At 44.9% G+C, this 23,467-nt stretch overlaps 1 protein-coding gene across 1 annotated transcript in view; it reads left to right on the forward strand.

Moving 5' to 3' along the window:
* LOC126243507 (WD repeat and FYVE domain-containing protein 3) overlaps positions 1-23,467 on the forward strand; it is a 324,242-nt gene that overhangs the window by 276,001 nt on the left and 24,774 nt on the right. The window contains exon 52 of the mRNA XM_049948168.1: positions 4,616-4,823. Coding sequence (XP_049804125.1) covers positions 4,616-4,823 — 208 coding nt within the window. The remainder of the gene's footprint in view (positions 1-4,615; positions 4,824-23,467) is intronic.

Consider the following 23,467-nt stretch of genomic DNA (forward strand, 5'->3'; position numbering starts at 1 on the left):
AGCCAATGGCTGGGTTGACAAGCTGCTTATTCATTGATGATGTCCTCCAGCATTTGATTAGCTTCTGGGGAAGGCTGGCAAAGTAGTTCCATTGGCTAAGGTGCCCTTTTGAAGTGGCCATCACTGTCAGCCTTGCCAAGCAGCTGTGCCTGCCAATTATGCAATCTGTGATACCATGCTATACAAAGAATGTCATCTGGGGGGCACAGGAGAATGTATCAGGTACGTCAAGGGAATCAACCACATTGCTGCTGTAACTTAGTTAAAACCATGCCTCAGCAGATTTACGTGTTCTGGATAAAAATTGTTGCCGATTAAACATGCAACACCAGGAAGGGCAGCAAGTAATGAAATCTTACACTTACGGGAAATCTGGAATAGAATGACAACTACGTGGGACTGACAGATTGGTACCTGCCGCACAGAGGAGACATAGATTTGCAGTCAGTCTGACTTCTGACGCTAGGGCCTTAGGGCCTGGAGACCACAGTGTCTGTCCTCTCTCTCTCTCTCTCTCTCTCTCTCTCTCTCTCTCTCTCTCTGTCTCTCTGTCTGTGTGTGTGTGTGTGTGTGTGTGTGTGTGAGAGAGAGAGAGAGAGAGAGAGAGAGAGAGAGAGAGAGAGAGAGAGAGAGACAGAGAGAGAGATATTGTGCTTAGACAGTGTAGTAGAAAGAATACATGATTATGGTTGTAGGTGACTGTGGAGTGTAGAGCATGTAAAATTCAGAACTCAGAGCTGCCACCTCTGCCAGCAACAGCAGCATTGGCTCTAATGCAGCTGAGCATTGAGTCGAACTGTGCTCGGATTCCATCAAGGGAAGCAGCGTATCAGCCACTGTACTGAAAGGCCAGTGCTCCAGATGTCGTTGCAAAGCCTGGCCAATTTTCTGACTCAGTCTGTATGGCCAAACAAACAGTGTCTCCCTTTTGGCGACTGGTGTGCAGCTGTTGCCATCCTTCGTTGCACTGAATACGTTCCTCCTGAATCCATAAATTCCATATTGACATGATAGTGTCTGCCCCTGTTAGCTGGCCATCGCGGCGGAATGCCACGCCAAGGAGCCAGGGTTGGTTTCCCGGCTGAGGCAGGAGATTTTCTCCACTCAGGAACTGGGTGTTGTGTTGTTGTCCTCATCATCTCTGACATGCAAGTCGCCCAATGTGGCGTCGAATGCAATAAGTACTTGCCCTTGGCGGCTGAACTTCCACGAATGGGGGGGGGACTCTCGGCCCACAATGCTGCATGCTCATTTCCATTTTTTGACATGACAGTTATGATATTCTAACCAATGCAGGCAGCAGTATTGTACAACAAGAAACAGCGGACTTGATAGGCCACAATACAGTTGCTGTTTAATTCCAATATATGATTGTGTAGACATTTCTATTTCTTATGCGAGGTGTAACACAATCTTCTCACAACCGACCAACATTCAAATATGATTTCTGAATGAGAGAGACACTGCAAAATGTTTCCTTATATACAAGATGTAGATGGTGTTACATTGAAAGGTGCCGTAAGTTATGTACTATTAATTCTAGAATCGTACCTGGTGGTTTAGCGGTAAAGTGCTTGCCTGGAAACAGAGGTCACAGAATCCGATCCCGGCTAGACCACATAATTTTGAGTCTGTGTTCTAACCTAGCCTTCAGCTTTATACTTGTGAACAGTCACCAGAAATGACACCAATTAATTAACTCTAGAAAGAATCTTGTTCATTTTGGCTCATAGTCATGTTTTTTATTCTCACTTAGGAGTGGATCCAGATATATTTTCCATTTTGGCAACAAAACTGTATCTTTGATGTCATGCAGACTTGTATTGCCAATCTTTTTATTACAGCCTTGTCTGATTTAAAAACTGTACAAAAATTGTACAAAAACTGTGACAAAACTGCCTCAAAAAAACTGCTCCATGACTACTTCGTAACTGATACACAGACTGGTCTAGCACTGGTGCTTGTATGAACAAATAACAATTAGCAACATTTTATACATCATAGTCATGGTCATATTTTCTTAGTTATAGTGAAGAATTAAATATTCATAATATTCAAAGGGTGTCAGCAAGTTCTGTATAGATGAAGAAATTCAAAATAATTTGTTGTACTGAATACTGATTTCTTCTACATAACAATTTATGAATTTCGATTTCAAAATAGTGAACTAAGAAATATACAACTTATAAATAAACTACTTAAGTATTTCCCAAAACTGGGTATAGTCATCAGTGAGGGTAAGCAATCATTAATTATATAAAAGTGTCCACATTCAGTCTCCAGATCACTTGCCTTTATTTCCACGTGACTGATTTTGGGCCAACTGCCAATCCTCAGATCTATCACAAATTAAATTACATTTAGTTCAAGCTACAAATGGTTTAAGATTTTAAGTTTAGAAAGCTTCAAAATTCTTATGAAATTAGTTGCACAACTATAGTATTGTAAATAACTTCTTAAAAAATTCTGAGCTTTTGGTACATAAATTTTAAACCATTTGTAGTTTGAACCCACTGTAATGTAATTTTCGTGATAGGATGGGGCGCGCGCCAACACACGCACACGCACACGCACACACACGTCCATGGCTCTGGACACAATGGCCAGAGTCTCTCTCTCTCTCTCTCTCTCTCTGTGTGTGTGGAGGGGGGGGGGGGGGGGGGGTGCGCGTATGTGTTTGTTTTCTTCTTCAAGATAAACTACAAATTAATATCAAAGGCTACAATCTGTCTTTTACATCTGCGTACATTGCAACTACTTTTTACTTTCCAGTTTACTTGTAACTGTCCTATTACGTTCCATGTACATTTTTGGTAAACGACATCTGAAGACTTTATTTGGTGTATTTTCTATTTTAACTGCTTTAGTTGCGTGTGGAGAATCAACCAGTACTTACTTAAATAGGCACTGAAACTACTTCTAAACCAGCATAGACCTCATAGGGGACCATGTCATTGACCATTAATTTGACTTAACAAATTTGAATTAAATGAGTTACAGTTCTCCAATCTCATATGCAAGTACTTATATACTTGACTCTCCTATATTTTTTATGTCTGTTGTGTACCAAAATAAAATTAATATTAAACAAATAAGCCTTCATTCTCTAATATAAACACACAATCATTTTATTGAAATTGCTTTCAGTTGGCTAAAACTTTTCTGTTTGAGAGTATAAGCAATCATTTAGTTATTATTGTTTTATAATTTCTTGTATCAGGAATGAATATTGACAGGATCTCCTCCTCAATCTCAATGTCTGGAGATTGCACAAAACACAAAGGATAAGGCTAAAGATCAATACTTTATAAAGTCACTCAAATAAGCACTATTTTGAAAATAACTGTTGTAAACCTTTTACATTTAATGAACTACATAACATACTGACAACCACGGTGTGTGTCTAACAAGAGAACCTCCCCATCGCACCCTCCTCAGATTTAGTTATACATTGGCACAGTGGATAGGCCTTGAAAAACTGAACACAGATCAATCGAGAAAACAGGAAGAAGTTGTGTGGAACTATGAAAAAAATTAGTAAAATATACAAACTGAGTAGTCCATGGGTAGCATAGGCAACATCAAGGAGACTGTAAGCGCAGAAGCGCCATGGGCCCGTGGTTAGAGTAAGTAACCGCGGGACAAGAGGACCTTGGTTCAAGTCTTCGCTCGACTGAAAATTTTACTTTCTTTATTTTCGCAAAGTTATGATCTGTCCATTCGTTCATCGACGTCTCTGTTCACTGTAATAAGTTTAGTGTCTGTGTTTTGCGACCGCACCGCAAAACCGTGCGATAAGTAGACGAAAGGACGTGCCTCTCCAATGGGAACCGAAAACATTTGATCGCATGGTCATAGGTCAACCGATTCCTCCACAGGAAAACACATCTGATATATTCTACATGACACTGGTGACGGCATGTGCGTCACATGACAGGAATATGTTGTCGACCCACCTAACTTGTACACTTAGCGAATGGGTGAAAAGATTCTTCTACCTTGCCCGATTTAGGTTTTCTTGTGGATGTGATAAACACTCCCAAAAAAGTGATGAAAACATAATAGTTTGTCACATAAACTGAAAATAAAAAATTAAAATTTTCAGTCGGGTGTAGACTTGAACCTAGGACCTCTTGTTCTGCAGCTGCTCTCGCTAACCACGGGACCACGACGCTCCTTGACTGCCATCGTCCTTGATGTTGCCTGTCTTCGCATTGACTACTCAGTTTGTACATTTTACTAATTTTTTCATAGTTCCACATAACTTCTTCCTGTTTTATCGATTGATCTGTGTTCAGTTTTTCAAGGCCTATCCACTGTGCCAAATTATAACTAAATCTGAGGGGGTTGCGATGGGGAGGTTCCCTTGTAAGTATCAGACTGTAATGCTTGATGTTCATTTCAGAATAAGGAAATGTCTGTGATTTGAATTTCATTCTTCATTAAATTTTTGCAAAATTGTGGTTTTTCTATCTGTGCAATACTTTTTGTCATGTTCCACAGGGGACACATTTCTTACCTTTCCTCATGTTTTTGTAATTTATAAATTTTATTATGGTGAAACAATTTTTGAATTAACATTTTACATCTTTCTGATGTGGTTTACCAATTTCAGATGTGGTCCATTGATTATGTCCAAGTACCAAAAGAAGAAACAAGACCACTGGTGAAAGAAGGAAGTGATAGTAATCTGGTGTCAGAGGTTGCAGACGTGGATTCCAGTGACGGCAAACCGTGTGCACCCACTGACACCAGGAACATTCGCGTCCAAGATCTAGTGAAGCAAATGAGTATATCAGCTGACTTTACAGCAGACTCCCAAGGTATGAATAACTTTGAGTTACAAGAGTACATAGTTCCTCAATATTTGATCATTACATCTAAATAGCTCTCACTGTTTTCTTGCCTCATTAGCTTTAAATGATCATCAATTTTTTTGATGAGTTCCCTGCATTATTGTCAGGAGCTATTATAATCGGTGTTCTGGTGGTACAGGTGTTTTATGTGGCACAGTTGGCCATATTACATTGTGATCATATCGTGCAAAAATCAAGGAATTTACACACCACCAGAGATGGAGGGAAGCCAGTTGCATCATTGATGCAGTTGGAAAGTAAACAAGTTCTCATAACATTCTTTAGGCTGTCAGCATCAAGAGATAAAAAATAGAGGTGTAGTCCCAGTTGTAGTCCAATTTAAAAAACACCCTAACGATAGTTCTGCGTACGAGGTGGTTTTTTTTACGTAAGTACTGTTTTGAAATTAAAAAAAGACGTGCTAAGATATCTCAATAATTGTATTTTTACATGAAAGCCTCTACCTTAATGTACACATTGGCGCCATTACAGTCTTATTCTTCCTTGTTTACGTTGTGTACTGAGTGTTTAAGATGCCTCTGGTAATCGTGATTCCCACCGACTGTGAAGTACGGGCTGTTATAATATTTATTAGTGCTAAAGGCCTAAAAGTGATTGATATTCATCATGAGATCTGTGCAGTTTGTGGAGAAAACATTATGAGTGATGGAATGGTAAGAAAGTGGGTGAGGGCATTTAAAGATGGCCACACAAATGCACAAATGTGCATGACGAACAACGGAGTGGGTGTCCGGTTGTTAATGAAAATTTGGTGCAGGAAGTGGACAATAAGGTGAGAGAAAACAGATGCTTTATGATTTCCTCCTTGCGGGACGACTTTCCAAATGTTTCTTGTAGTGTTTTGTATGGCATTGTGACCGAGCACTTGCATTACTGAAAATTGTGTGCACCTTGGGTACCAAAAATGTTGACAGATGTGCACAAAACCAAACATTTAGACAGTGCATTGACTTTCCTTGAGCAGTACCACAACGACCATGATGATTTCTTAAGTCAAATTGTTACGGGCGATGAAACATGGGTGGCCTATGTCACACCAGAGTCAAAGCAACAGTCCATGGAAGTTGAGCAAGAGCATCGTTTTACTGCAAGACAATGCCCGTCCGCATGTGGCGAATCAGACCAAAGATCTCATCACATCTTTTCGATGGGAATCTCTAGATCATCCTCCGTACAGCCCCGATCTTGCGCCCAGTGACTGTCACCTGTACCTGCACTTGAAGAAACACCTGGGCGGTCAGTGTCTTCAAGACGACGACGAAGTCAAAACAGTGGTGATGCACGGTTAACAAGTCAGGCAGCAGACTTCTATGAAGAGGGTATTCAAAAACTGGTACAACATTATGACAAGTGCCTCAATATTGACTGAAATTATGTAGAAAAGTAGATTAAGGTACAGGCTTTCATATTGAGATATCTTAGCACGTCTTTTTTTAATTTCAAAATGGTACTTACTTGAAAAACAAACCTCATATTTGCTTATGAGGCTGTAGGTTGAACACAGTTTGGAATCACTCACACTGGCAGCAAAACAAAGACTGGTGGACAGTTCTTGAGGTTGATGGCAGTTGAGATCATGAAATGAGTGACTAGCCAAAAACAAAAAAGTCCAGAGCTTAGTAAACTCATTATATGCATACACAAACATTCCAGCAGCGAGCAGCTCGAATAAAAACATAATACAGGTGAGGTCAGACACCCTACTAATTAGTGGTGTGTACTTAAGTTTTCAGTGAACTAGCAACACTGACTGGCAAGTGTGGGGCTGCAACATTTATCAGCACTCTCGCGTCAGTAAACAGGCCCACATAATATGTTTTCTGCTATTCATGCAACCTCCACGGGAGCAAGCAGCAGCTGGAGTATTCAGACTCTCTGACCTGTCCACCATATCAATACTGAGGCTACGAGAGGTATTCGAAACACTATCGGATTCTAACCACACCTCCCTCCCTCTCCCCTTCCCGCCCCCACTTTTAATCAGCACTTGGGGTTTAAAATGGCCCAGCGTGTGCTGACTTCATTGAGGAAAGGTGAGGGGGGGGGGGGGGATGGAGGGAGAGAAGTGCGGTAATCCCCTCCAAAGTGTCATGCGGTTGTTTCCCAGTGTGATCTGCCAGATCAGATGCCAACTCAGGTTGATGCCAACTCCAGTTGATCAATGGGATTTGGGTCGCAGCTTGGTGTTGCCTAAGGGAGTGGATGCTGACTATATTGGAGATGAGGATGACTTGGCCTCCATGGGCACGTAAGTCTGAAAACACTCCACCTCTGTTGATTGTGTGGGGAGGTGTAACTGGTGTTGGCAAGAGCTTGTGGTGGCTTATGGGATGGAAGTGGTTCCAACTCCATTGCCTCCAATTGCTGGTCACTGTCAATCTGCTGTTGACACCTAAAACAGAGCTGAGGTTGCAGGGGCAGCAGACAGGCTGTTGGGTGGACATGTCCTGTGTATGGTTGCGTAGATAGCAGCCAGTCAGCAGCTAAATGGAATGAACAAGAGGTACGTCTCGCAAACAGAGCTCATTCGGATGCCGGACTAGCTGTTGCTGGTCGACTGCAACTTCAAACATTTGTTGCCCTCTAATACTGCCGATGGCACATTGGCTGTCTTGCAGTCCCAGCTGAAAGTATAAGGCTATGCATGGGAGCCCACAAGGTAATATGGCTGTGTGCATGGGTAGTGGGTCCACTGACTTGGGCACAGCAGGTCGGAGAGGGTGTGAGGTCTGCGCCCATGTAAAATTTTGGTCGGGCTCCGTCCATTCGCACTGGTGGACCTTAGGTGGTGTGGAAGCTGGTGACTGTTTTCCCAGTGTCAACTGTCATCATTATATTGCACACCTGCATTTTTGTAGGTCCTGTCCATATGCTCAGCTTCCAAATTGAACATGAGCTGGAAGGAGGCGATGGTCAGGTGCTTAGTGCCCATTGTCTTTATAAAAATTCTGAAATGCAGGTTCCGTGAATTGAGGGATGTTGTCAGAAACTAAGGTGGAAGTCTGTCCCCAGATCGGTCTGCCGCTGTGGTTGCCCTGGTTGCTGCCCGCAGTGGGGCTGAGCCCTCGCCTGTGGTTGATTGGGAGGTCGTTCCAAGGCGTGGCAGGCAGTGAAAGACGTCCCTGGAGGCTGATCAGAAAGCCTCCCCAGTGCGTCTGACAAACAGGTTTCAGGTACTGTCTCTGGCTGAGCCAGATGCAGCTGCCTGCCCTGTTTCAGAGGATGATTCTCAGCCTTCAAGGTCCGGGCAATTGCAGAGGGTGGGCTTATTGGTAGTTGGGAGCTCCAATGTTAGGCGGGTAATGGGTCCCCTTAGGGATATGGTGGCTAAGGAGGGGAAGAAATCCAGTGTGCACTCCATGTGCATTCCGGGTGGAGTCATTCCTGATGTGGAAGGGTCCTTCCGGATGCCATGAAGAGTGCAGTGTGCAGCCAGCTGCAGGTGGTGGCACATGTCGGCACTAATGACGTGTGTTGCTTTGGATCTGAGGAAATTCTCTCTGGATTCCAGTGGCTATCTGATTTGGTGAAGGCTGCCAGTCTTGCTTACGAGATGAAGGCAGAGCTCACCATCTGCAGCATCGTTGACAGAACCGACTGCGGACCTTTGCTGCAGAGCCGGGTGGAGGGTCTGAATCAGAGGCTCAGACGGTTTTTCGACCGTGTTGGCTGCAGATTCCTTGAATAGCGCCATAGGGTGGTGGGATTTCAGGTTCAGCTGAATAGGTCAGGAGTTCACTACACTCAGCTGGCAGCTACACGGGTAGTGGGGAAGCGTGGACTGGGCAATTTTTTAGGTTAGAAGGCCTCGGGAAAGTATGGGGTGGGCTGCAATCTCAAAGGGTGCATGGCAAATACAGGACATGCTTGGATCAAGGAACATTCGGAATTTTAGTTGTAAATTGTTGTAGTTGTGCTGGGAAAGTCCCTGAGCTTCAAGCGCTAATAGAAAGCACAGAAGCTGAAATCGTTATAGGTACAGAAAGCTGGCTAAAGCCTGAAATAAGTTCTGCAGAAATTTTTACAAAGTCTCAGACAGTGTTCAGGAAAGACAGATTAGGCAGAACTGATGGTGGAGTGTTTGTGTCTGTCAGTAGTGGTTTATCTTTTAGAGAAGTCGAAGTAGATACTCTGTGCATATTGGTATGGGTGGAGGTTATACTTAACAGCCGAACTAAGTTAATAATTGGCTGCTCCTACCGACCCCCAGACTCCAATTATATAGTTGCTGAACAGTTCAGTGAAAATTTGAGTCTCGTAACAAATAAATACCCCACTCATACGGTTAGAGTTGGTGGGGACTTCAACCGTCCCTCAATATGTTGGCAAAAATACTTGTTCAGAACCGGTGGTAGGCAGAAAACATCTTCCAAGATTGTCCTAAATGCTTTCTCTGAAAATTATTTCGAGCAGTTAGTCCTTGAACCCATGCGAATTGTAAATGGTTGCGAAAACACACTTGACCTCTTAGCCACAAACAATCCAGAGCTAATAGAGAGCATCATGACTGATACAGGGATTAGCGATCACAAGGTCGTAGCTAGGCTCAATACCGTTTCTTCCAAATCCACCTGAAACAAACGCAAAATAATTTTATTTAAAAAAGCAGATAAAGTTTCAATAGAAGCCTTCGTAAGAGACAATCTCCATTCCTTCCGAACTGACTATGCAAATGTAGATGAGATGTGGCTCAAATTCAAAGATATAGTAGCAACAGCAGTTGAGAGATTCATACCTCATAAATTGGTAAGAGATGGAACTGATCCCCCATGGTACACAAAACAGGTCCAAACGCTGTTGCAGAGGCAACGGAAAAAGCATGCGAAGTTCAGAAGAACGCGAAATCCCGAAGATTGGCTAAAATTTACAGACGCGCGAAATTTGGCACAGACTTCAGTGCGAGATGCCTTTAATAGGTTCCACAATGAAACATTGTCTCAAAATTTGGTAGAAAATCCAAAGAAATTTTGGTCATATGTAAAGTACACAAGCGGCAAGATGCAGTCAATACCTTTGCCGCGCAGTGCCGATGGTACTGTTACCAATGACTGTGCCGCTAAAGTGGAGTTATTGAACGCAGTTTTCCGAAATTCCTTCACCAGGGAAGATGAATGGAATATTCCAGAATTTGAAACACGAACAGCTGCTAGCATGAGTTTCTTAGAAGTAGATACGTTAGGGCTTGCGAAGCAACTCAAATCGCTTGATACGGGCAAGTCTTCAGGTCCAGATTGTATACTGATTAGGTACCTTTCAGATTATGCTGATGCGATAGCTCCCTACTTAGCAATCACATACAACCGCTCGCTCACCGATAGATCTGTACCTACAGATCAGAAAATTGCGCAGGTCACACCAGTGTTTAAGAAGGGCAGTAGGAGTAATCCATCGAACTACAGACCCATATCATTGACATCGGTTTGCAGTAGGGTTTTGGAGCATATACTGTATTCAAACATTATGAATCACCTCGAAGGGAATGATCTATTGATACGTAATCAGCATGGTTTCAGAAAACATCATTCTTGTGCAACGCAGCTAGCTCTTTATTTGCACGAAGTAATGGCCGCTATCGACAGGGGATCTCAAGTTGATTCCGTATTTCTAGATTTCTGGAAAGCTTTTGACACCGTTCCTCACAAGCGACTTTTAATCAAGCTGCGGACCTATGGGGTATTGTCTCAGTTGTGCGACTGGATTCATGATTTCCTGTCAGGAAGGTCGCAGTTCGTAGTAATAGACGGCAAATCATCTAGTAAAACTGAAGTAATATCAGGTGTTCCCCATGGAAGTGTCCTGGGACCTCTGCTGTTCCTGATCTATATAAATGACCTGGGTGACAATCTGAGCAGTTCTCTTAGGTTGTTCACAGATGATGCTGTAATTTACCGTCTAGTAAGGTCATCCGAAGACCAGTATCAGTTGCAAAGCGATTTAGAAAAGATTGCTGTATGGTGTGGCAGGTGGCAGTTGACACTAAATAACGAAAAGTGTGAGATGATCCACATGAGTTTCAAAAGAAATCCGTTGGAATTCGATTGCTTGGTAAATAGTACAATTCTTAAGGCTGTCAATTCAACTAAGTACCTGGGTGTTAAAATTACGAACAACTTCAGTTGGAAAGACCACATAGATAATATTTTGGGGAAGGTGAGCCAAAGGTTGCATTTCATTGGCAGGACACTTAGAAGATGCAACAAGTCCACTAAAGAGACTCGTTCGTCCTCTATTAGAATATTGCTGCACGGTGTGGGATACTTACCAGGTGGGATTGATGGAGGACATCGAAAGGGTGCAAAAAAGGGCAGCTTGTTTTGTATTATCACGTGATAGGGGAGAAAGTGTGGCAGATATGATACGTGAGTTGGGATGGAAGTCATTAAAGCAAAGACGTTTTTCATCACGGCGAGATCTATTTACAAAATTTCAGTCACCAACTTTCTCTTCCGAATGCGAAAATATTTTGTTGAGCCCAACCTACATAGGTAGGAATGATCATCAAAATACAATAAGAGAAATCAGAGCTCGAACAGAAAGGTTTAGGTGTTCGTTTTTCCCGCGCGCTGTTCGGGAGTGGAATGGTAGAGAGATAGTATGATTGTGGTTCGATGAACCCTCTGCCAAGCTCCCCCTGCGGGTTCGGGGGTAAGAATAGGCCCGCGGTATTCCTGCCTGTCGTAAGAGGCGACTAAAAGGAGTCTCAAACGTTTCGGCCTTATGTGATGGTCCCCTGTCGGGTTTGACCTCCATACCTCAAAATTTTTCCGAAGAGCGAGCCAATTGGGGAAGGGCGCCTTACTTGGTGCATTGTGTCCATCTTGCGTTGAGAAATTTCGCAATCTTATTCGTCGTTGCATTGCAGTCCTGCCCACTCTCCATCGCTTGGGCATGGATACGCTCCTGCGTGCACTTTCTGCCAAGCACTGTGCAGGGCCATTTTCTGCACTGACGGCGACCATGGACCACATGTCACCTAACATCCAGCACGGTAGCCAGTCCGTTGTGGTGGGGCCGCCATGTACCCTCTTGGTTGTAGCCCCCTGACAACACAGGGATCGCTCTACTGATGCCTGTGCCGTTAACTCCCCACGTATGCCAAGGAGTAGATGCCCATCTCCCTGGGGCATCGGGACTCCCGGCACTGGCCATCCTGCCAGGTGGCCTTTGCTGTGGCTGGGTGGCGCCCGTGGGGAGGGCCCTTGGTCGGAGTAGGTGGCATCAGGGCGGATGACATGCAATGAAGCGTGGCACATCTTCTCTTGCTGGTGGCCAGCCGTCAGCAGTCTCTAAGCTTTCCAAAGCTCACTTTAAGGCTAATGTGTATGACCCCAAATCGTTCCCCTCCCTGGCCACACCATAGGAGGAACGAAAGGCTATGAATGAGAGCGACAGGTATTCGCCCCGGTATCTCGTCTGTACCAGAGCTGACGGGGAATCGTTTGTGTCTGTGAAGCCTCAGTTCTTTGTCGAACATTTAGAGGACAAGTTCGGGGAGGTGGAGGGCTTGTCCAAGATGCGGTCAGGGTCAGTCTTAATAAAAATGGCATCCTCTGCCCAGTCACGAGCCTTGCTCGCTTGTACGAAGTTGGGGGATGTTTCTGTTACTATCACCCCCCATAAAAGCTTAAATATGGTTCAGGGAATTATTTTTCACCGCGATCTCCTTTTACAGTCAGATGACGAGCTGCGCGCCAACTTAGAGCGACGAGGTGTACATTTCGTCCGACGTGTTCATCGGGGTCCGAGGGACAATCAGGTAGCTACCGGTGCCTTCATCTTGGCCTTCGAAGGTGATATCTTACCAGAGAAGGTCAAGGTGATGGTCTACTGGTGTGACGTCAAACCCTATATCCCTCCCCCGATGCGGTGCTTTAAGTGCTGGAAGTTCGGTCACATGTCCTCTCGCTGTACTTCTAGCCTCACATGTCGAGATTGTGGACGCCCATCTCATCCCGATGCTCCATGTGCTCTGCCTCCCGTCTGTGTCAACTGTGGAGAGCCTCATTCCCCTTGCTCGCCGGACTGCAGTGTATTACAGAAGGAACGCAAAATCGTGGAATATAAGACCCTGGACCGACTGACTTACACTGAGGCTAAGCGGAAATTTGAACGGCTACATCCCGTGCGCATGATGTCATCTTATGCCTCCACTGTCACTCCTGCTCCAGCTCCTTCAGCTGCAAGATATACAGTCAGCTCTCAGAATCAGAGGACCTCACCTGCCCCCTTGACAATGGGGGCCCCTTCTCTTGCTGTTGCTCCCACACCATCTACCTCGGGAGCAGCACCCACTAAACCATCGGGGACACCAGTCCCCCCTTCTCAGCCGGAGAAGCGTAAGTCTTCTTCGGCTTCTCTCGCTCGGAAGGGATCCCTTGGGTCACTCCCTTCCCAGGTTCCTACCAGCGGCACAGCAGACACCTGCCAGTGGCTGAAGCAGCCACAGGTCGCTGGTCGACGGGCTTCGCGATCCACTTCGGTCCCAGAGACTGACTCCGATAAGCCCTCTCACCAACGGCAACCAAAGGAACAGCGAGAGAAAATGACTTTGAAGACCCGTAAGTCCAAGACACCTGCGGTGGCACCTACTCCACCGCTACCTAAAAGCTCTGCATCTGAGGATGAGGTGGAGATCCTTGCGTCCGCTGAGGACCTCGATCTCCCTGATCCCTCAGACGCAATGGATAGCACTTGCACGGGTGCTCCATTGGATGCGGCAGGTGACCCAGCGGCGTAATCTGCCTTCCCAGTCCCGTCACGCCTTTCTCCGCAATGGCCAATACCATCCTCCAGTGGAACTGCAGCGGTTTCTTCCACCATCTAGCTGAGCTCCGCCAACTTATCAGCCTTCACCCTTTCTTCTGCATTGCTCTCCAGGAAACTTGGTTTCCAGCAATGCGTACCCCCGCCCTCCGTGGCTATCGGGGTTATTATAAGAACCGAGCAGCTTATGAAAGGGTGTCTGGTGGCGTCTGCATATATGTCCTGCACAGCAAGCCTGTCCCTCTCCAGACACCTTTAGAGGCTGTCGCTGTACGGGTGTGGACGCCACAGGCTGTTACCGTCTGCAGTCTTTACCTTCCACCGGATGGTGATGTCTCGCAGCATGTCCTGGCTGCACTGGTAACCCAATTGCCGCCTCCTTTCTTGCTATTGGGCGACTTCAACGCCCATAACCCTCTGTGGGGTGGGTCAGTGGCAACAGGTCGAGGCGCCATCGTTGAACATTTATTGTCGCAGCTCGATCTCTCGCTGTTAAATGATGGTGCCTTCACACACTTCAGTGTGGCGCATGGCACATACTCCGCCATTGACCTTTCAATCTGTAGCCCTGGCCTCTTACCGTCTGTCCAATGGAGTGTGCATGACGACCTGTGTGGTAGTGACCACTTTCCGATCTTTCTGTCACTACCACAGCGTCACTCTTCTGGGCGCCCTAGCAGATGGGCTATGAATAAGGCTGACTGGGACTTGTTCTCCTCCACTGCCGCTCTTGAGCCTCTCTCTAATGATGACATTGATGCAGTGGTTCAATCGGTCACCACCGGCATCGTTACTGCCGCCGAATCTGCCATTCCCCGTTCTTCTGGGTCCCCTCGGCGGAAGGCTGTGCCTTGGTGGTCGCCTGAGATCGCTGAAGCGATTAAAGAGCACCGGCGGGCGCTCCAGCGTCACAAGCGACATCCCTCCATCGACCACCTTATCGCCTTCAAACGGCTGCGTGCGCGGGCCCGCCTCCTTATCCGCCAAGGCAAGAAGGAGTGCTGGGAGCGGTATGTGTCCACCATTGGCCTCCATGTCACCCCATCGCAGGTCTGGGCCAAGATTCGACACGTCTACGGCTATCGGACCCCTGCCAGCGTCCCTGTGCTCTCACTGAATGGAGCAGTTTGTACTGACTCCGACGTCATTGCAAATCGCTTAGCAAAGCATTTTGCTATGAGTTCCGCTTCTGCGAATTACCCCCAGGCCTTCCGTTCCATTAAAGAGCGGATGGAACGTCGGAGCCTTTCGTTTCTCATCAACCACCCAGAATCTTACAATGCTCCATTCAGTGAGTGGGTATTTCGCAGTGCCCTAGCTGCTTGCCCTGATACCGCTCCTGGGCCAGATGGCATCCACTGTCAGATGCTGAAACACCTTTCAGTGGACTGCCAGCGGCGCCTTCTCGATCTTTACAACCGTCTTTGGGTCGAGGGGGAGTTTCCGTCGCAATGGAGGGAAGGCATTGTCATCCCCGTTTTGAAACCTGGAAAGACCCCTCTGGAGGTGGACAGCTACCGTCCCATTAGCCTCACCAACGTTCTTTGCAAGTTGCTTGAACGGATGGTGAGCCGGCGCTTGAATTGGGTACTGGAGTCCCGGGGCCTTCTGGCTCCGTCTCAGGGTGGGTTCCGTCAAGGCCGCTCCGCCACCGACAATCTGGTGAGCCTGGAGTTGGCCATCCGTACTGCCTTTGCCCGCCGTCAGCACCTGGTCGCTGTCTTTTTCGACATGTGGAAGGCGTACGATACGACATGGCGTCATCACATCCTTTCTACGCTTCATGGATGGGGTCTTTGGGGTCCTCTGCCGATTTTTATCCGCAATTTTCTGTCGTATCGTACCTTCCGCGTGCAAGTCGCGGCCTCGTATAGTTCCTCCCACGTCCAGGAGAACGGTGTGCCACAGGGTTCTGTTTTAAGTGTCTGTCTGTTTTTAATAGCCATTAACGGGCTTGCTGCGGCCGTGGGAAATTCCGTCTCCACTTCCCTGTATGCTGACGACTTCTGCCTTTACTACAGCTCTACTGGCATTGCAGCTGTTGAACGTCAGCTACAGGGCGCTATCCGTAAGGCGCAGTCTTGGGCTGTAGCGCATGGGTTTCAGTTTTCGGCTGCTAAGACCCGCGTTATGCATTTCTGCCGGCGCCGAACAGTCCATCCTGAACCGCGGCTTTATCTTGCAGACGAACTCCTTGCTGTGGTGGAGACACACAGGTTTTTGGGTGTAGTTTTTGATGCCCGGCTGACTTGGCTGCCTCATATTCGGCAGCTTAAACAGGCATGTTGGCGGCATCTAAATGTTCTGCGATGCCTTAGCCACACCCGGTGGGGCGCCGACCGATCTACTCTCCTACGGCTCTACCAGGCGTTAATCCAGTCCCGTCTGGATTATGGGAGCCTGGCTTATGGCTCAGCTTCCACATCTGCGTTGCGGGTGCTGGACCCAATTCTCCACAGCGGGATACGCCTTGCCACTGGTGCTTTCCGCACCAGCCCTGTGGACAGCATCCTAGTGGAGGCAGGTGTCCCTCCACTGCAGTTCCGACGCCAACAATTACTGGCTGCTTATGCTGCCCATGTTTTTAGCTCGCCCGGGCATCCAAATTACCGTGTCCTGTTCCCGCAGTCAGTCGTCCATCTGCCAGAACGTCGGCCTCGGTCGGGTTGTCCGATCGCTGTACGCGTCAAGGAGCTTCTCTCCGGGCTTGGGTTTGTCCCTGTTCCACCTCCTTTCCGGGCACCTCTGCGTACACCCCCGTGGTGCGTTCCTCGCCCTTGCCTTCGGCTAGACTTAGCACAGGGCTCGAAGGACTCAGTCCCTCCAGAGGCCTTCTGCCGCCGCTTTTATTCCATCCTGGCCACGTATCAGGGCTCTGGCATTGTTTACACTGACGGCTCGATGGTTGCTGGTCGAGTCGGTTATGCGCTTACTCTAGGGGACCATTCCGAACAACGTTCCTTGGCGGCTGGCTGCAGCGTTTACACTGCTGAGCTGGTCGCCATCTTTCGAGCCCTAGAGTATATCTGCTCCTGCTCAGGTGAGTCCTTTGTTATCTGTAGTGACTCCCTGAGCAGTTTACGAGCTCTCGACCAGTGTTTCCCTCGTTCCCGTCTGGTGATGGCTATCCATGAGTCCCTGCATACTCTTGCGCGTTGCGGCCACTCTGCGGTCTTCGTGTGGACCCCAGGCCATGTTGGGATCCCCGGCAACGAGAATGTTGACCGGCTGGCGAAAGAGGCGACTAGTGCACCATCTCTGGACATTGGCCTCCCGGAGACAGATTTGCGAGTGTTCCTACGCCGCAAAATTCTGGACCTTTGGGACACCGAATGGCGCGCCCTGCCTTCACGCAACAAACTTCGGGCCATCAAGGGGGCTACCGGTGTGTGGCGCTCCTCCTTGTGGGTCTCTCGCAAGGAGTCTGTTGTCCTCTGCCGGCTGCGCATTGGGCACACGTGGATGACGCACGGCCACTTATTGCGACGAGAGGACCCACCTTTATGTCGCTGCGACTCCGTTTTGACAGCGGTCCACATTTTATTGGACTGTCCACTTTTAGCTGTGCTCAGGCAGTCGTTCGCACTGCGTGAAACGCTCCCTGCCCTTTTAACAGATGACTCGGCTATGGCTGACTTAGTTTTACGTTTTATTCGGGCAGGGGGTTTTTACCATTTAATATGAGTGTTTGTTTTATTTTGTTGTTTTGTGTTGATTCTGGCCTTCGCCTACGGTTTTCAACTGAGTTTTTAATGTGTTCTCGGTGGTTGGCTTTTCCTTTTTTTTTGTTCCTGTGGTCGGCCAACCACCGTGTGCTTTTATTTCGTTTTGTCTGATCTCTGTCGGAGTCTTTCTTGTCCCGTGTCGTCTGACGTCTTCCCTGTTCGTTTTTATTCTCTTTGGGCGGTTTTAATTTTTTTTGGAAAAAGGGACCGATGACCGTCGCAGTCTGGTCCCTTTAATCCCCCAAACCAACCAACCAACCTCTGCCAAGCACTTAAATGTGAATTGCAGAGTAGTCATGTAGATGTAGATGTAGATGTATCGCAGTTATGATGGTCAGGGAATGGATAGTAGCTGTAACCATTTGTGCCACAAATATAAAGTTAGAGAGAGCATCAACATCTAGCAACCACATTGCTCCCTGGAATGGTCTAGTGAAATCAACATGCACACTCTGCCAGAGGTGGTCAGGGCATTGAAATGCTGGGTACAGGTCTGGCTGTTGATGTGAAGGTCGGTGGCAGAGCATGTCATGACCTCACACAAATGCAGAATGCTTTTCAATTGGTACCCCTGGGATTTGCAGTGGGATGATAGAGGCTAGCACGAGTGGGGTGTTTGTAGGAATCTGGAACATTCTATAATAATTAGTACTGGAATACTTTAGTAAATAACTTTTACTTAACTTTGTCCTGCTACTGCACTCCAGGAACATAACTAATAACAACTGTCTTTCTTTAATGCAAATGACACATTAACTGGATTATACAAAAAGCAAGATAACACAATGTTGGTATTACATGAGTAATACATGCTTGAACTAGAGGCTGCGAACCTAGCGAGCTGAAGGCCATTCTAATCTGACTTCTCTCATGACCTGTAGCTGACTCGGCTGGTGTGATCTGCAAGTTTCTCTCTGTCCATGCCATACAGCGGCACTGCAAGTGCCAGCGAGTCTATAGAGGTTGCAAGTGCTGGACTGCTATCGATTATATGAAACTTGTTGACAAAGTATATGGTATCCAACACCTCTCTCAATTTGTAAATAATTCCTTTGTGCCACATTTATTGTTTTAGAAACAAATGTAATGCTCCTTGTTGTTGGTGTCTTTGTGGGAGAGCACAGCACAATTATGCAGCATCGTCATTTTCTCCACTTGTCCTTCACATATCTTGCCGTAATTTTCTCTTCTTTCTCTTCCTCGATGGGAGTATGGCAAATACTAACGTCATTCATTAATGTCTGCATTTCCATTTGTATTGATTCTGTGTTTGTCCTCGTGCTTTCCCCACGGCCTTGTTTGAAGTTTTGTTTGTGTCATTGTCATTCACCTTCTTTTTGATGTAGTGTTCTAAATTGAATACACTTGAAACTCGTGGATTTTGCACCATCACCTTTCTTCCTGTCTCCTCACTATGTCTGACTGATTTTTGAAGTTGAACTTTTTTCCTTTTCTAACTCTGTCATTCTTGTTTTGGTAGCTTCTAATTCCTTCTCTTTCAAAGAACACAGGGACTCAAAAAAAATTATTTTCTTCGCATAAATCTTCCTTTTTCCAGTTCATTTTTTCTTTCTCATAGCATGGAAATTTATTTTCACATCGTTACTGCTAGATCTGGTTGTGGAGGTGCAACATGCAGCATGTATACATGTGGTACACCTGTATTTGTGGGTAATATCTTAGATAATGTTGTGATGTTCATCTTGTTTTCATTCACATCTCATGGCACTTCTTTAATTATGGTTTCTGGTTCAGCAGCCGACATGTACCGATCTGTTTTCCCGTGGTCGCACCCACCTGCCTTCTGCATGTACATCTGTGACTGCTTCAGAAAAACATTGCAAGCTCACTCAGTGGCTCAGTATTACAAGTGCAAGTTACATGACTTTACTACTGCCAGCAGTTTTCTTTATTTACCTTAGGCACTATATTGTTACTTATTTCATTACTATTCTCTAACTGCTTTGCAGCATTATGCATATCCTTGAGTAATTCTTTAACTTTATTTCTCTAAACATCTTTCATTTCCACATTATGTCTTCCATTCTTTATAGTACAGAATGGCATGCTTTTATTCTTCCTATCCTTTTGGTGCAGTGTATTGCCTCTCGTTACCACAAAATTTCGTTTGTGCTGTCCCTATTTCTCATGGCACTCTTCATGCCTCACTTCGTCTGCCAGTTGTACCATCTCCTGTTTGTGTGCGTGAAAGCCCACGCTGAAGTTGATGTATTCACTGCAGCCTTAGACTTGTGCCTTCCTGCCGCCCGCATTCCACATTTTGTGTGGCTGCCTGTTGCTGCCCCACTAAGGTGCTAGCCATTCGTTTCTGTATTCATGATTTCAGTAGTTCAGACCTCAGTTATTCCCATTATTATCAAGGCCTTCCTGTTGCGCTCTTTCTTCTACACATTTTGAAATAAATGTTGCTTGCGCTTCTTTCTCAGACATAAGACCAATGAAAATAACCAGTTTTTGAAAATATAATTGAATAGATAAAATATCTACTCATGAAATGGTGGCAAGAGAACAAAAATATAAAAGCTATTACAGTTTGCTAGCTTTTGGAGCCAGTGGATGCTTCTTCTGGCAGAAGAGTTGAAGGAGAAGGAAGAAGAGTGAAGGAAAAGGACTGGTGAGGTTTAGGAAAAGGGATAGAGTTTGCAAAAGTCACCCAGAACCATGGGTCAGGGTTTCACCAGCCCTTATCCTGCACTTCCTTCCTTCCCCTTCAGCCCTTCTGCCAGGAGGAGCTGCAACTGGCTCCAAAAGCTAGCAGACTGTAGCATCTTTTATATATGTGTGTTCTCCTGCTGCCACTTGGTGAGTGGATATTTTATCTATCTAGTTATATATATTTTCTGTATTAAGACCATATGAAATATCTCCATATTGTGCCAGTGCTCTGTTCATTGCCCATCCTATTGTTTTCTCTCCCATTGATGTGACCAGATGTCTTTTTAATTCTAGTGAGTTTCCCAGCGTACCAACTAGCAACCCATCTGTCTATCTGTTGTATGTTTCTGTTGTATGTTTGTAGCCTCAGTTCATCCTTGACCTCTTCTTGCATTTCTTGTGGCCAAGATTTCTCTATGAAAGCTTTCCCAAATTCATCATACATCATACTGTCTAGATTTAGAGAATCTGTTCAGTTGGCTGTTCCGTCTTCCATTCGCCTCGCAATGTGATCTATCTTTTTTACATCTGCCCATTTCTTGGAGAGCACTCCTTTAGACCTGCACAAAAAGGCCATTGGGTGTAGTCTTACTCCTGATTGGCATCTTTTGCAATCTCTATTGAAAGCTTGTACTTCTTCCAAATCAGTTAATACCACATTATTTGCTCCTGTAGTGAGGTTTCCAGCTTCTTTCTGCAAATATCCATTACAATGTTGCCCAAGTTTTTATCATCAGTTGTCACTGTGCTAGCAGCCATTGTTAATTCCGTCTTGATCTTGGTGATTTTTGTCTCACTTCTGTCACTAATTTTAGTTACCTGTTTTGCTAAGTTTTTTGTCTCATATTTTATAGAGATTAGTGTTGAGCTTGCTATTCCTTCTGGTGCAACCCGTCACAACTCCTCCAATCTGCAGGATGTTTTATTTGTACACATGACTTCGTTCCTCATATTTTTCGATCTGTTCTAACCAGTTAGTGACGAAATCTGCTTGTCTCATTCCAGCTGTTTTTTCCTCATATCTTTTTATGAAGTATTTTAGTGTCATCATCTTTATTTTTATCAGGGCATTTAGTGTTTTCATCTATCTTTTTATCAAGGTGTTTAGTGTTTTCATCTACATTTTTATCTATTCCCTTCAAGTAGAATGTGTTCTCCTCCATCTTTCCCATTATTGTTACTAAGAGTGTTCGCATATCTAAATGCCCTTGGCTGCCAGTGCTTATATGTGTAGGTTCTTGTTCTGTCTTATTTCCTTTATTTTATAAAATTTCTAGCCATGCTCACAAGATTTATATACTACTGTCTTTCACTTCCCCTGCATCATCCATGAAATAAGATTCTGTTGCAGTAGTTCCCGACACTTCTGTAATTCCTCAATCTGCATCTACCTTTGTCGTAGCCGTGACAATTTCGGTTCCCAACTTGTTTAACTTACTTTCACTACCTCTCTTGATATTTTCGTACATGACTTCCTAGTACTTGAGTCTCATTAACTTGATTCTTATTTTCTGATGTAATGCATTAGTTTATTCACAACATATCCACAAAATGCACTTCTCCTCAACAGTGGCTAAGCAAAAATGCCACATGCAACCCAGTACAGTGATAAAGCTTTCTTGTGACACTCACTCTTGTTTCTGGTTGAGAACGTAGCTCACTCTGCTGTACTACCATCATTGATGTGTTGCGATATTATTTTTTATGCCACTGTAATCCATCATGTTTTCTGTTTGCTGATGGTATTCATGCTTTGACACACACTTCTTGTGCATGTGTTAGTAACTGTCTGTGTTCACACGCAAAGTACATACCCTATCGTTGCCTTGCGTAGTTCAGTAAGTTTCCTTTCTGTGCTTGTTAAATATGAAAATTGCACTATGGCATGAATGCCACTTGTAAGCCAATAATTTTAAAATTTCTGACTGTGTTGCTAATGGTTGGAAATTGGACTATATGGAAAGAGATTTACTTCAATCATGATGTGCATTAAAAAATGAAACTCTAGCCTGACTGACCTTGGCATAAGCAGCTGTTTACTACAAAATCAATTGTGAAATATGGTAAGACCCCTCCAGAATAAAATAATATTAATTTATTTATCTTCAAACAATGAAAAACACATTGGACTGCATTGCAGTCATTGACTTTAATGATATGGATAATTATAGAAAGTCATTCACCACAGTGAAGCCACGGATGATTCTACATTCCTATTCCAACAACATATTCCCATTAATGCATTATTAAAGACTTAAGCCAACTTCACATATTTGTGATTCACAGCTCTTTCACTACATGTTCCCTCGACCGAGTCTGCCCGCACTACTGCTCTTGCGCACTCGCTACTGTCTCGATTGTTGTCATGGCAAGATAATGTCCTGCCCACCACAAAAAAGATGGGAGACTGCAGGAAGTTCTGGAAGCTACAGATTGCCACCTACCTCCTGCTGATATATAGTTCACTGGAAAGGATACAGCATTCTTACATACCACCTACCGAGGTTTTAAATTTCCTTGCACAGCACTCTGTCATTGCATTTGAGCCTTGAAAATGATGAGCTGTGCAACTGTCAAAATATCAGCAGTTGTCATATTCATCACCCAGTTGCATACCTTTAAATTGTTAGGACATTTTACACACTGTGAGGAACTCTGGTTTCTGCACAATGTTTGGATCTTGGGTGTATAACTGAACATCATCTCAGCTGATGCAGCTATAATTAATGATATAAATCTAAAAAATCCTGAGAGGAAGACTCTTTTACCAGGTGTGGTATGTCATTTGTCTTCTTGAGTTGTTGGAAAATAGGCCGAATGACTTGTCTTAGCAGCATCGTAGAGAGACTATCATTCACCAAAATTATTCTTCATGAACAAATTTATTTCAGTACTAGCTTAGCGTCCACCTCTTCACTTGCGTACACTGTATGTCTGCAGGGATTTTTCTGTTTTTCTTTAATAGAATTTTGATGTTGTTCACAAATTGCAACACTTTCTAAAGTAGTCATGCTATTTAAGATCATGGAAGCATGGTCTTTTCTAAATGCACTTCTGATCAAAAAAGCAATTCTGGTAGTTGAAGTCTATGGTTTTTGTGAATCGTGCCTTTTGCATTTTTATGGTGATATTTCTGTAGAAACTCCCCCCCCCCCCCCCCCCCAAACACATATTTCTTTATATGTAACCAAGGTAACCAAGAAATGAAATACCAATTTTCATGGATTTAGTTTTAAAACTTTTTTTAATATAATGAAATATTTTCTTAAAGTCTTTCTCCCCTGTTTCACCCTTCAGGGGTTGAACATCAAAAGCAGTGAAACACGTGTTCTTTTATTTCTAAATGAGAAGTCAGATACCAATTTTCATAGAAGTAGCTTTAAAAATCTTTAGTAGTTCTTTAATAACGATTTATTTTTCTAAAAA

Source organism: Schistocerca nitens, chromosome 1 (assembly GCF_023898315.1).
Source record: "Schistocerca nitens isolate TAMUIC-IGC-003100 chromosome 1, iqSchNite1.1, whole genome shotgun sequence".
Lineage (NCBI taxonomy): Eukaryota > Metazoa > Arthropoda > Insecta > Orthoptera > Acrididae > Schistocerca > Schistocerca nitens.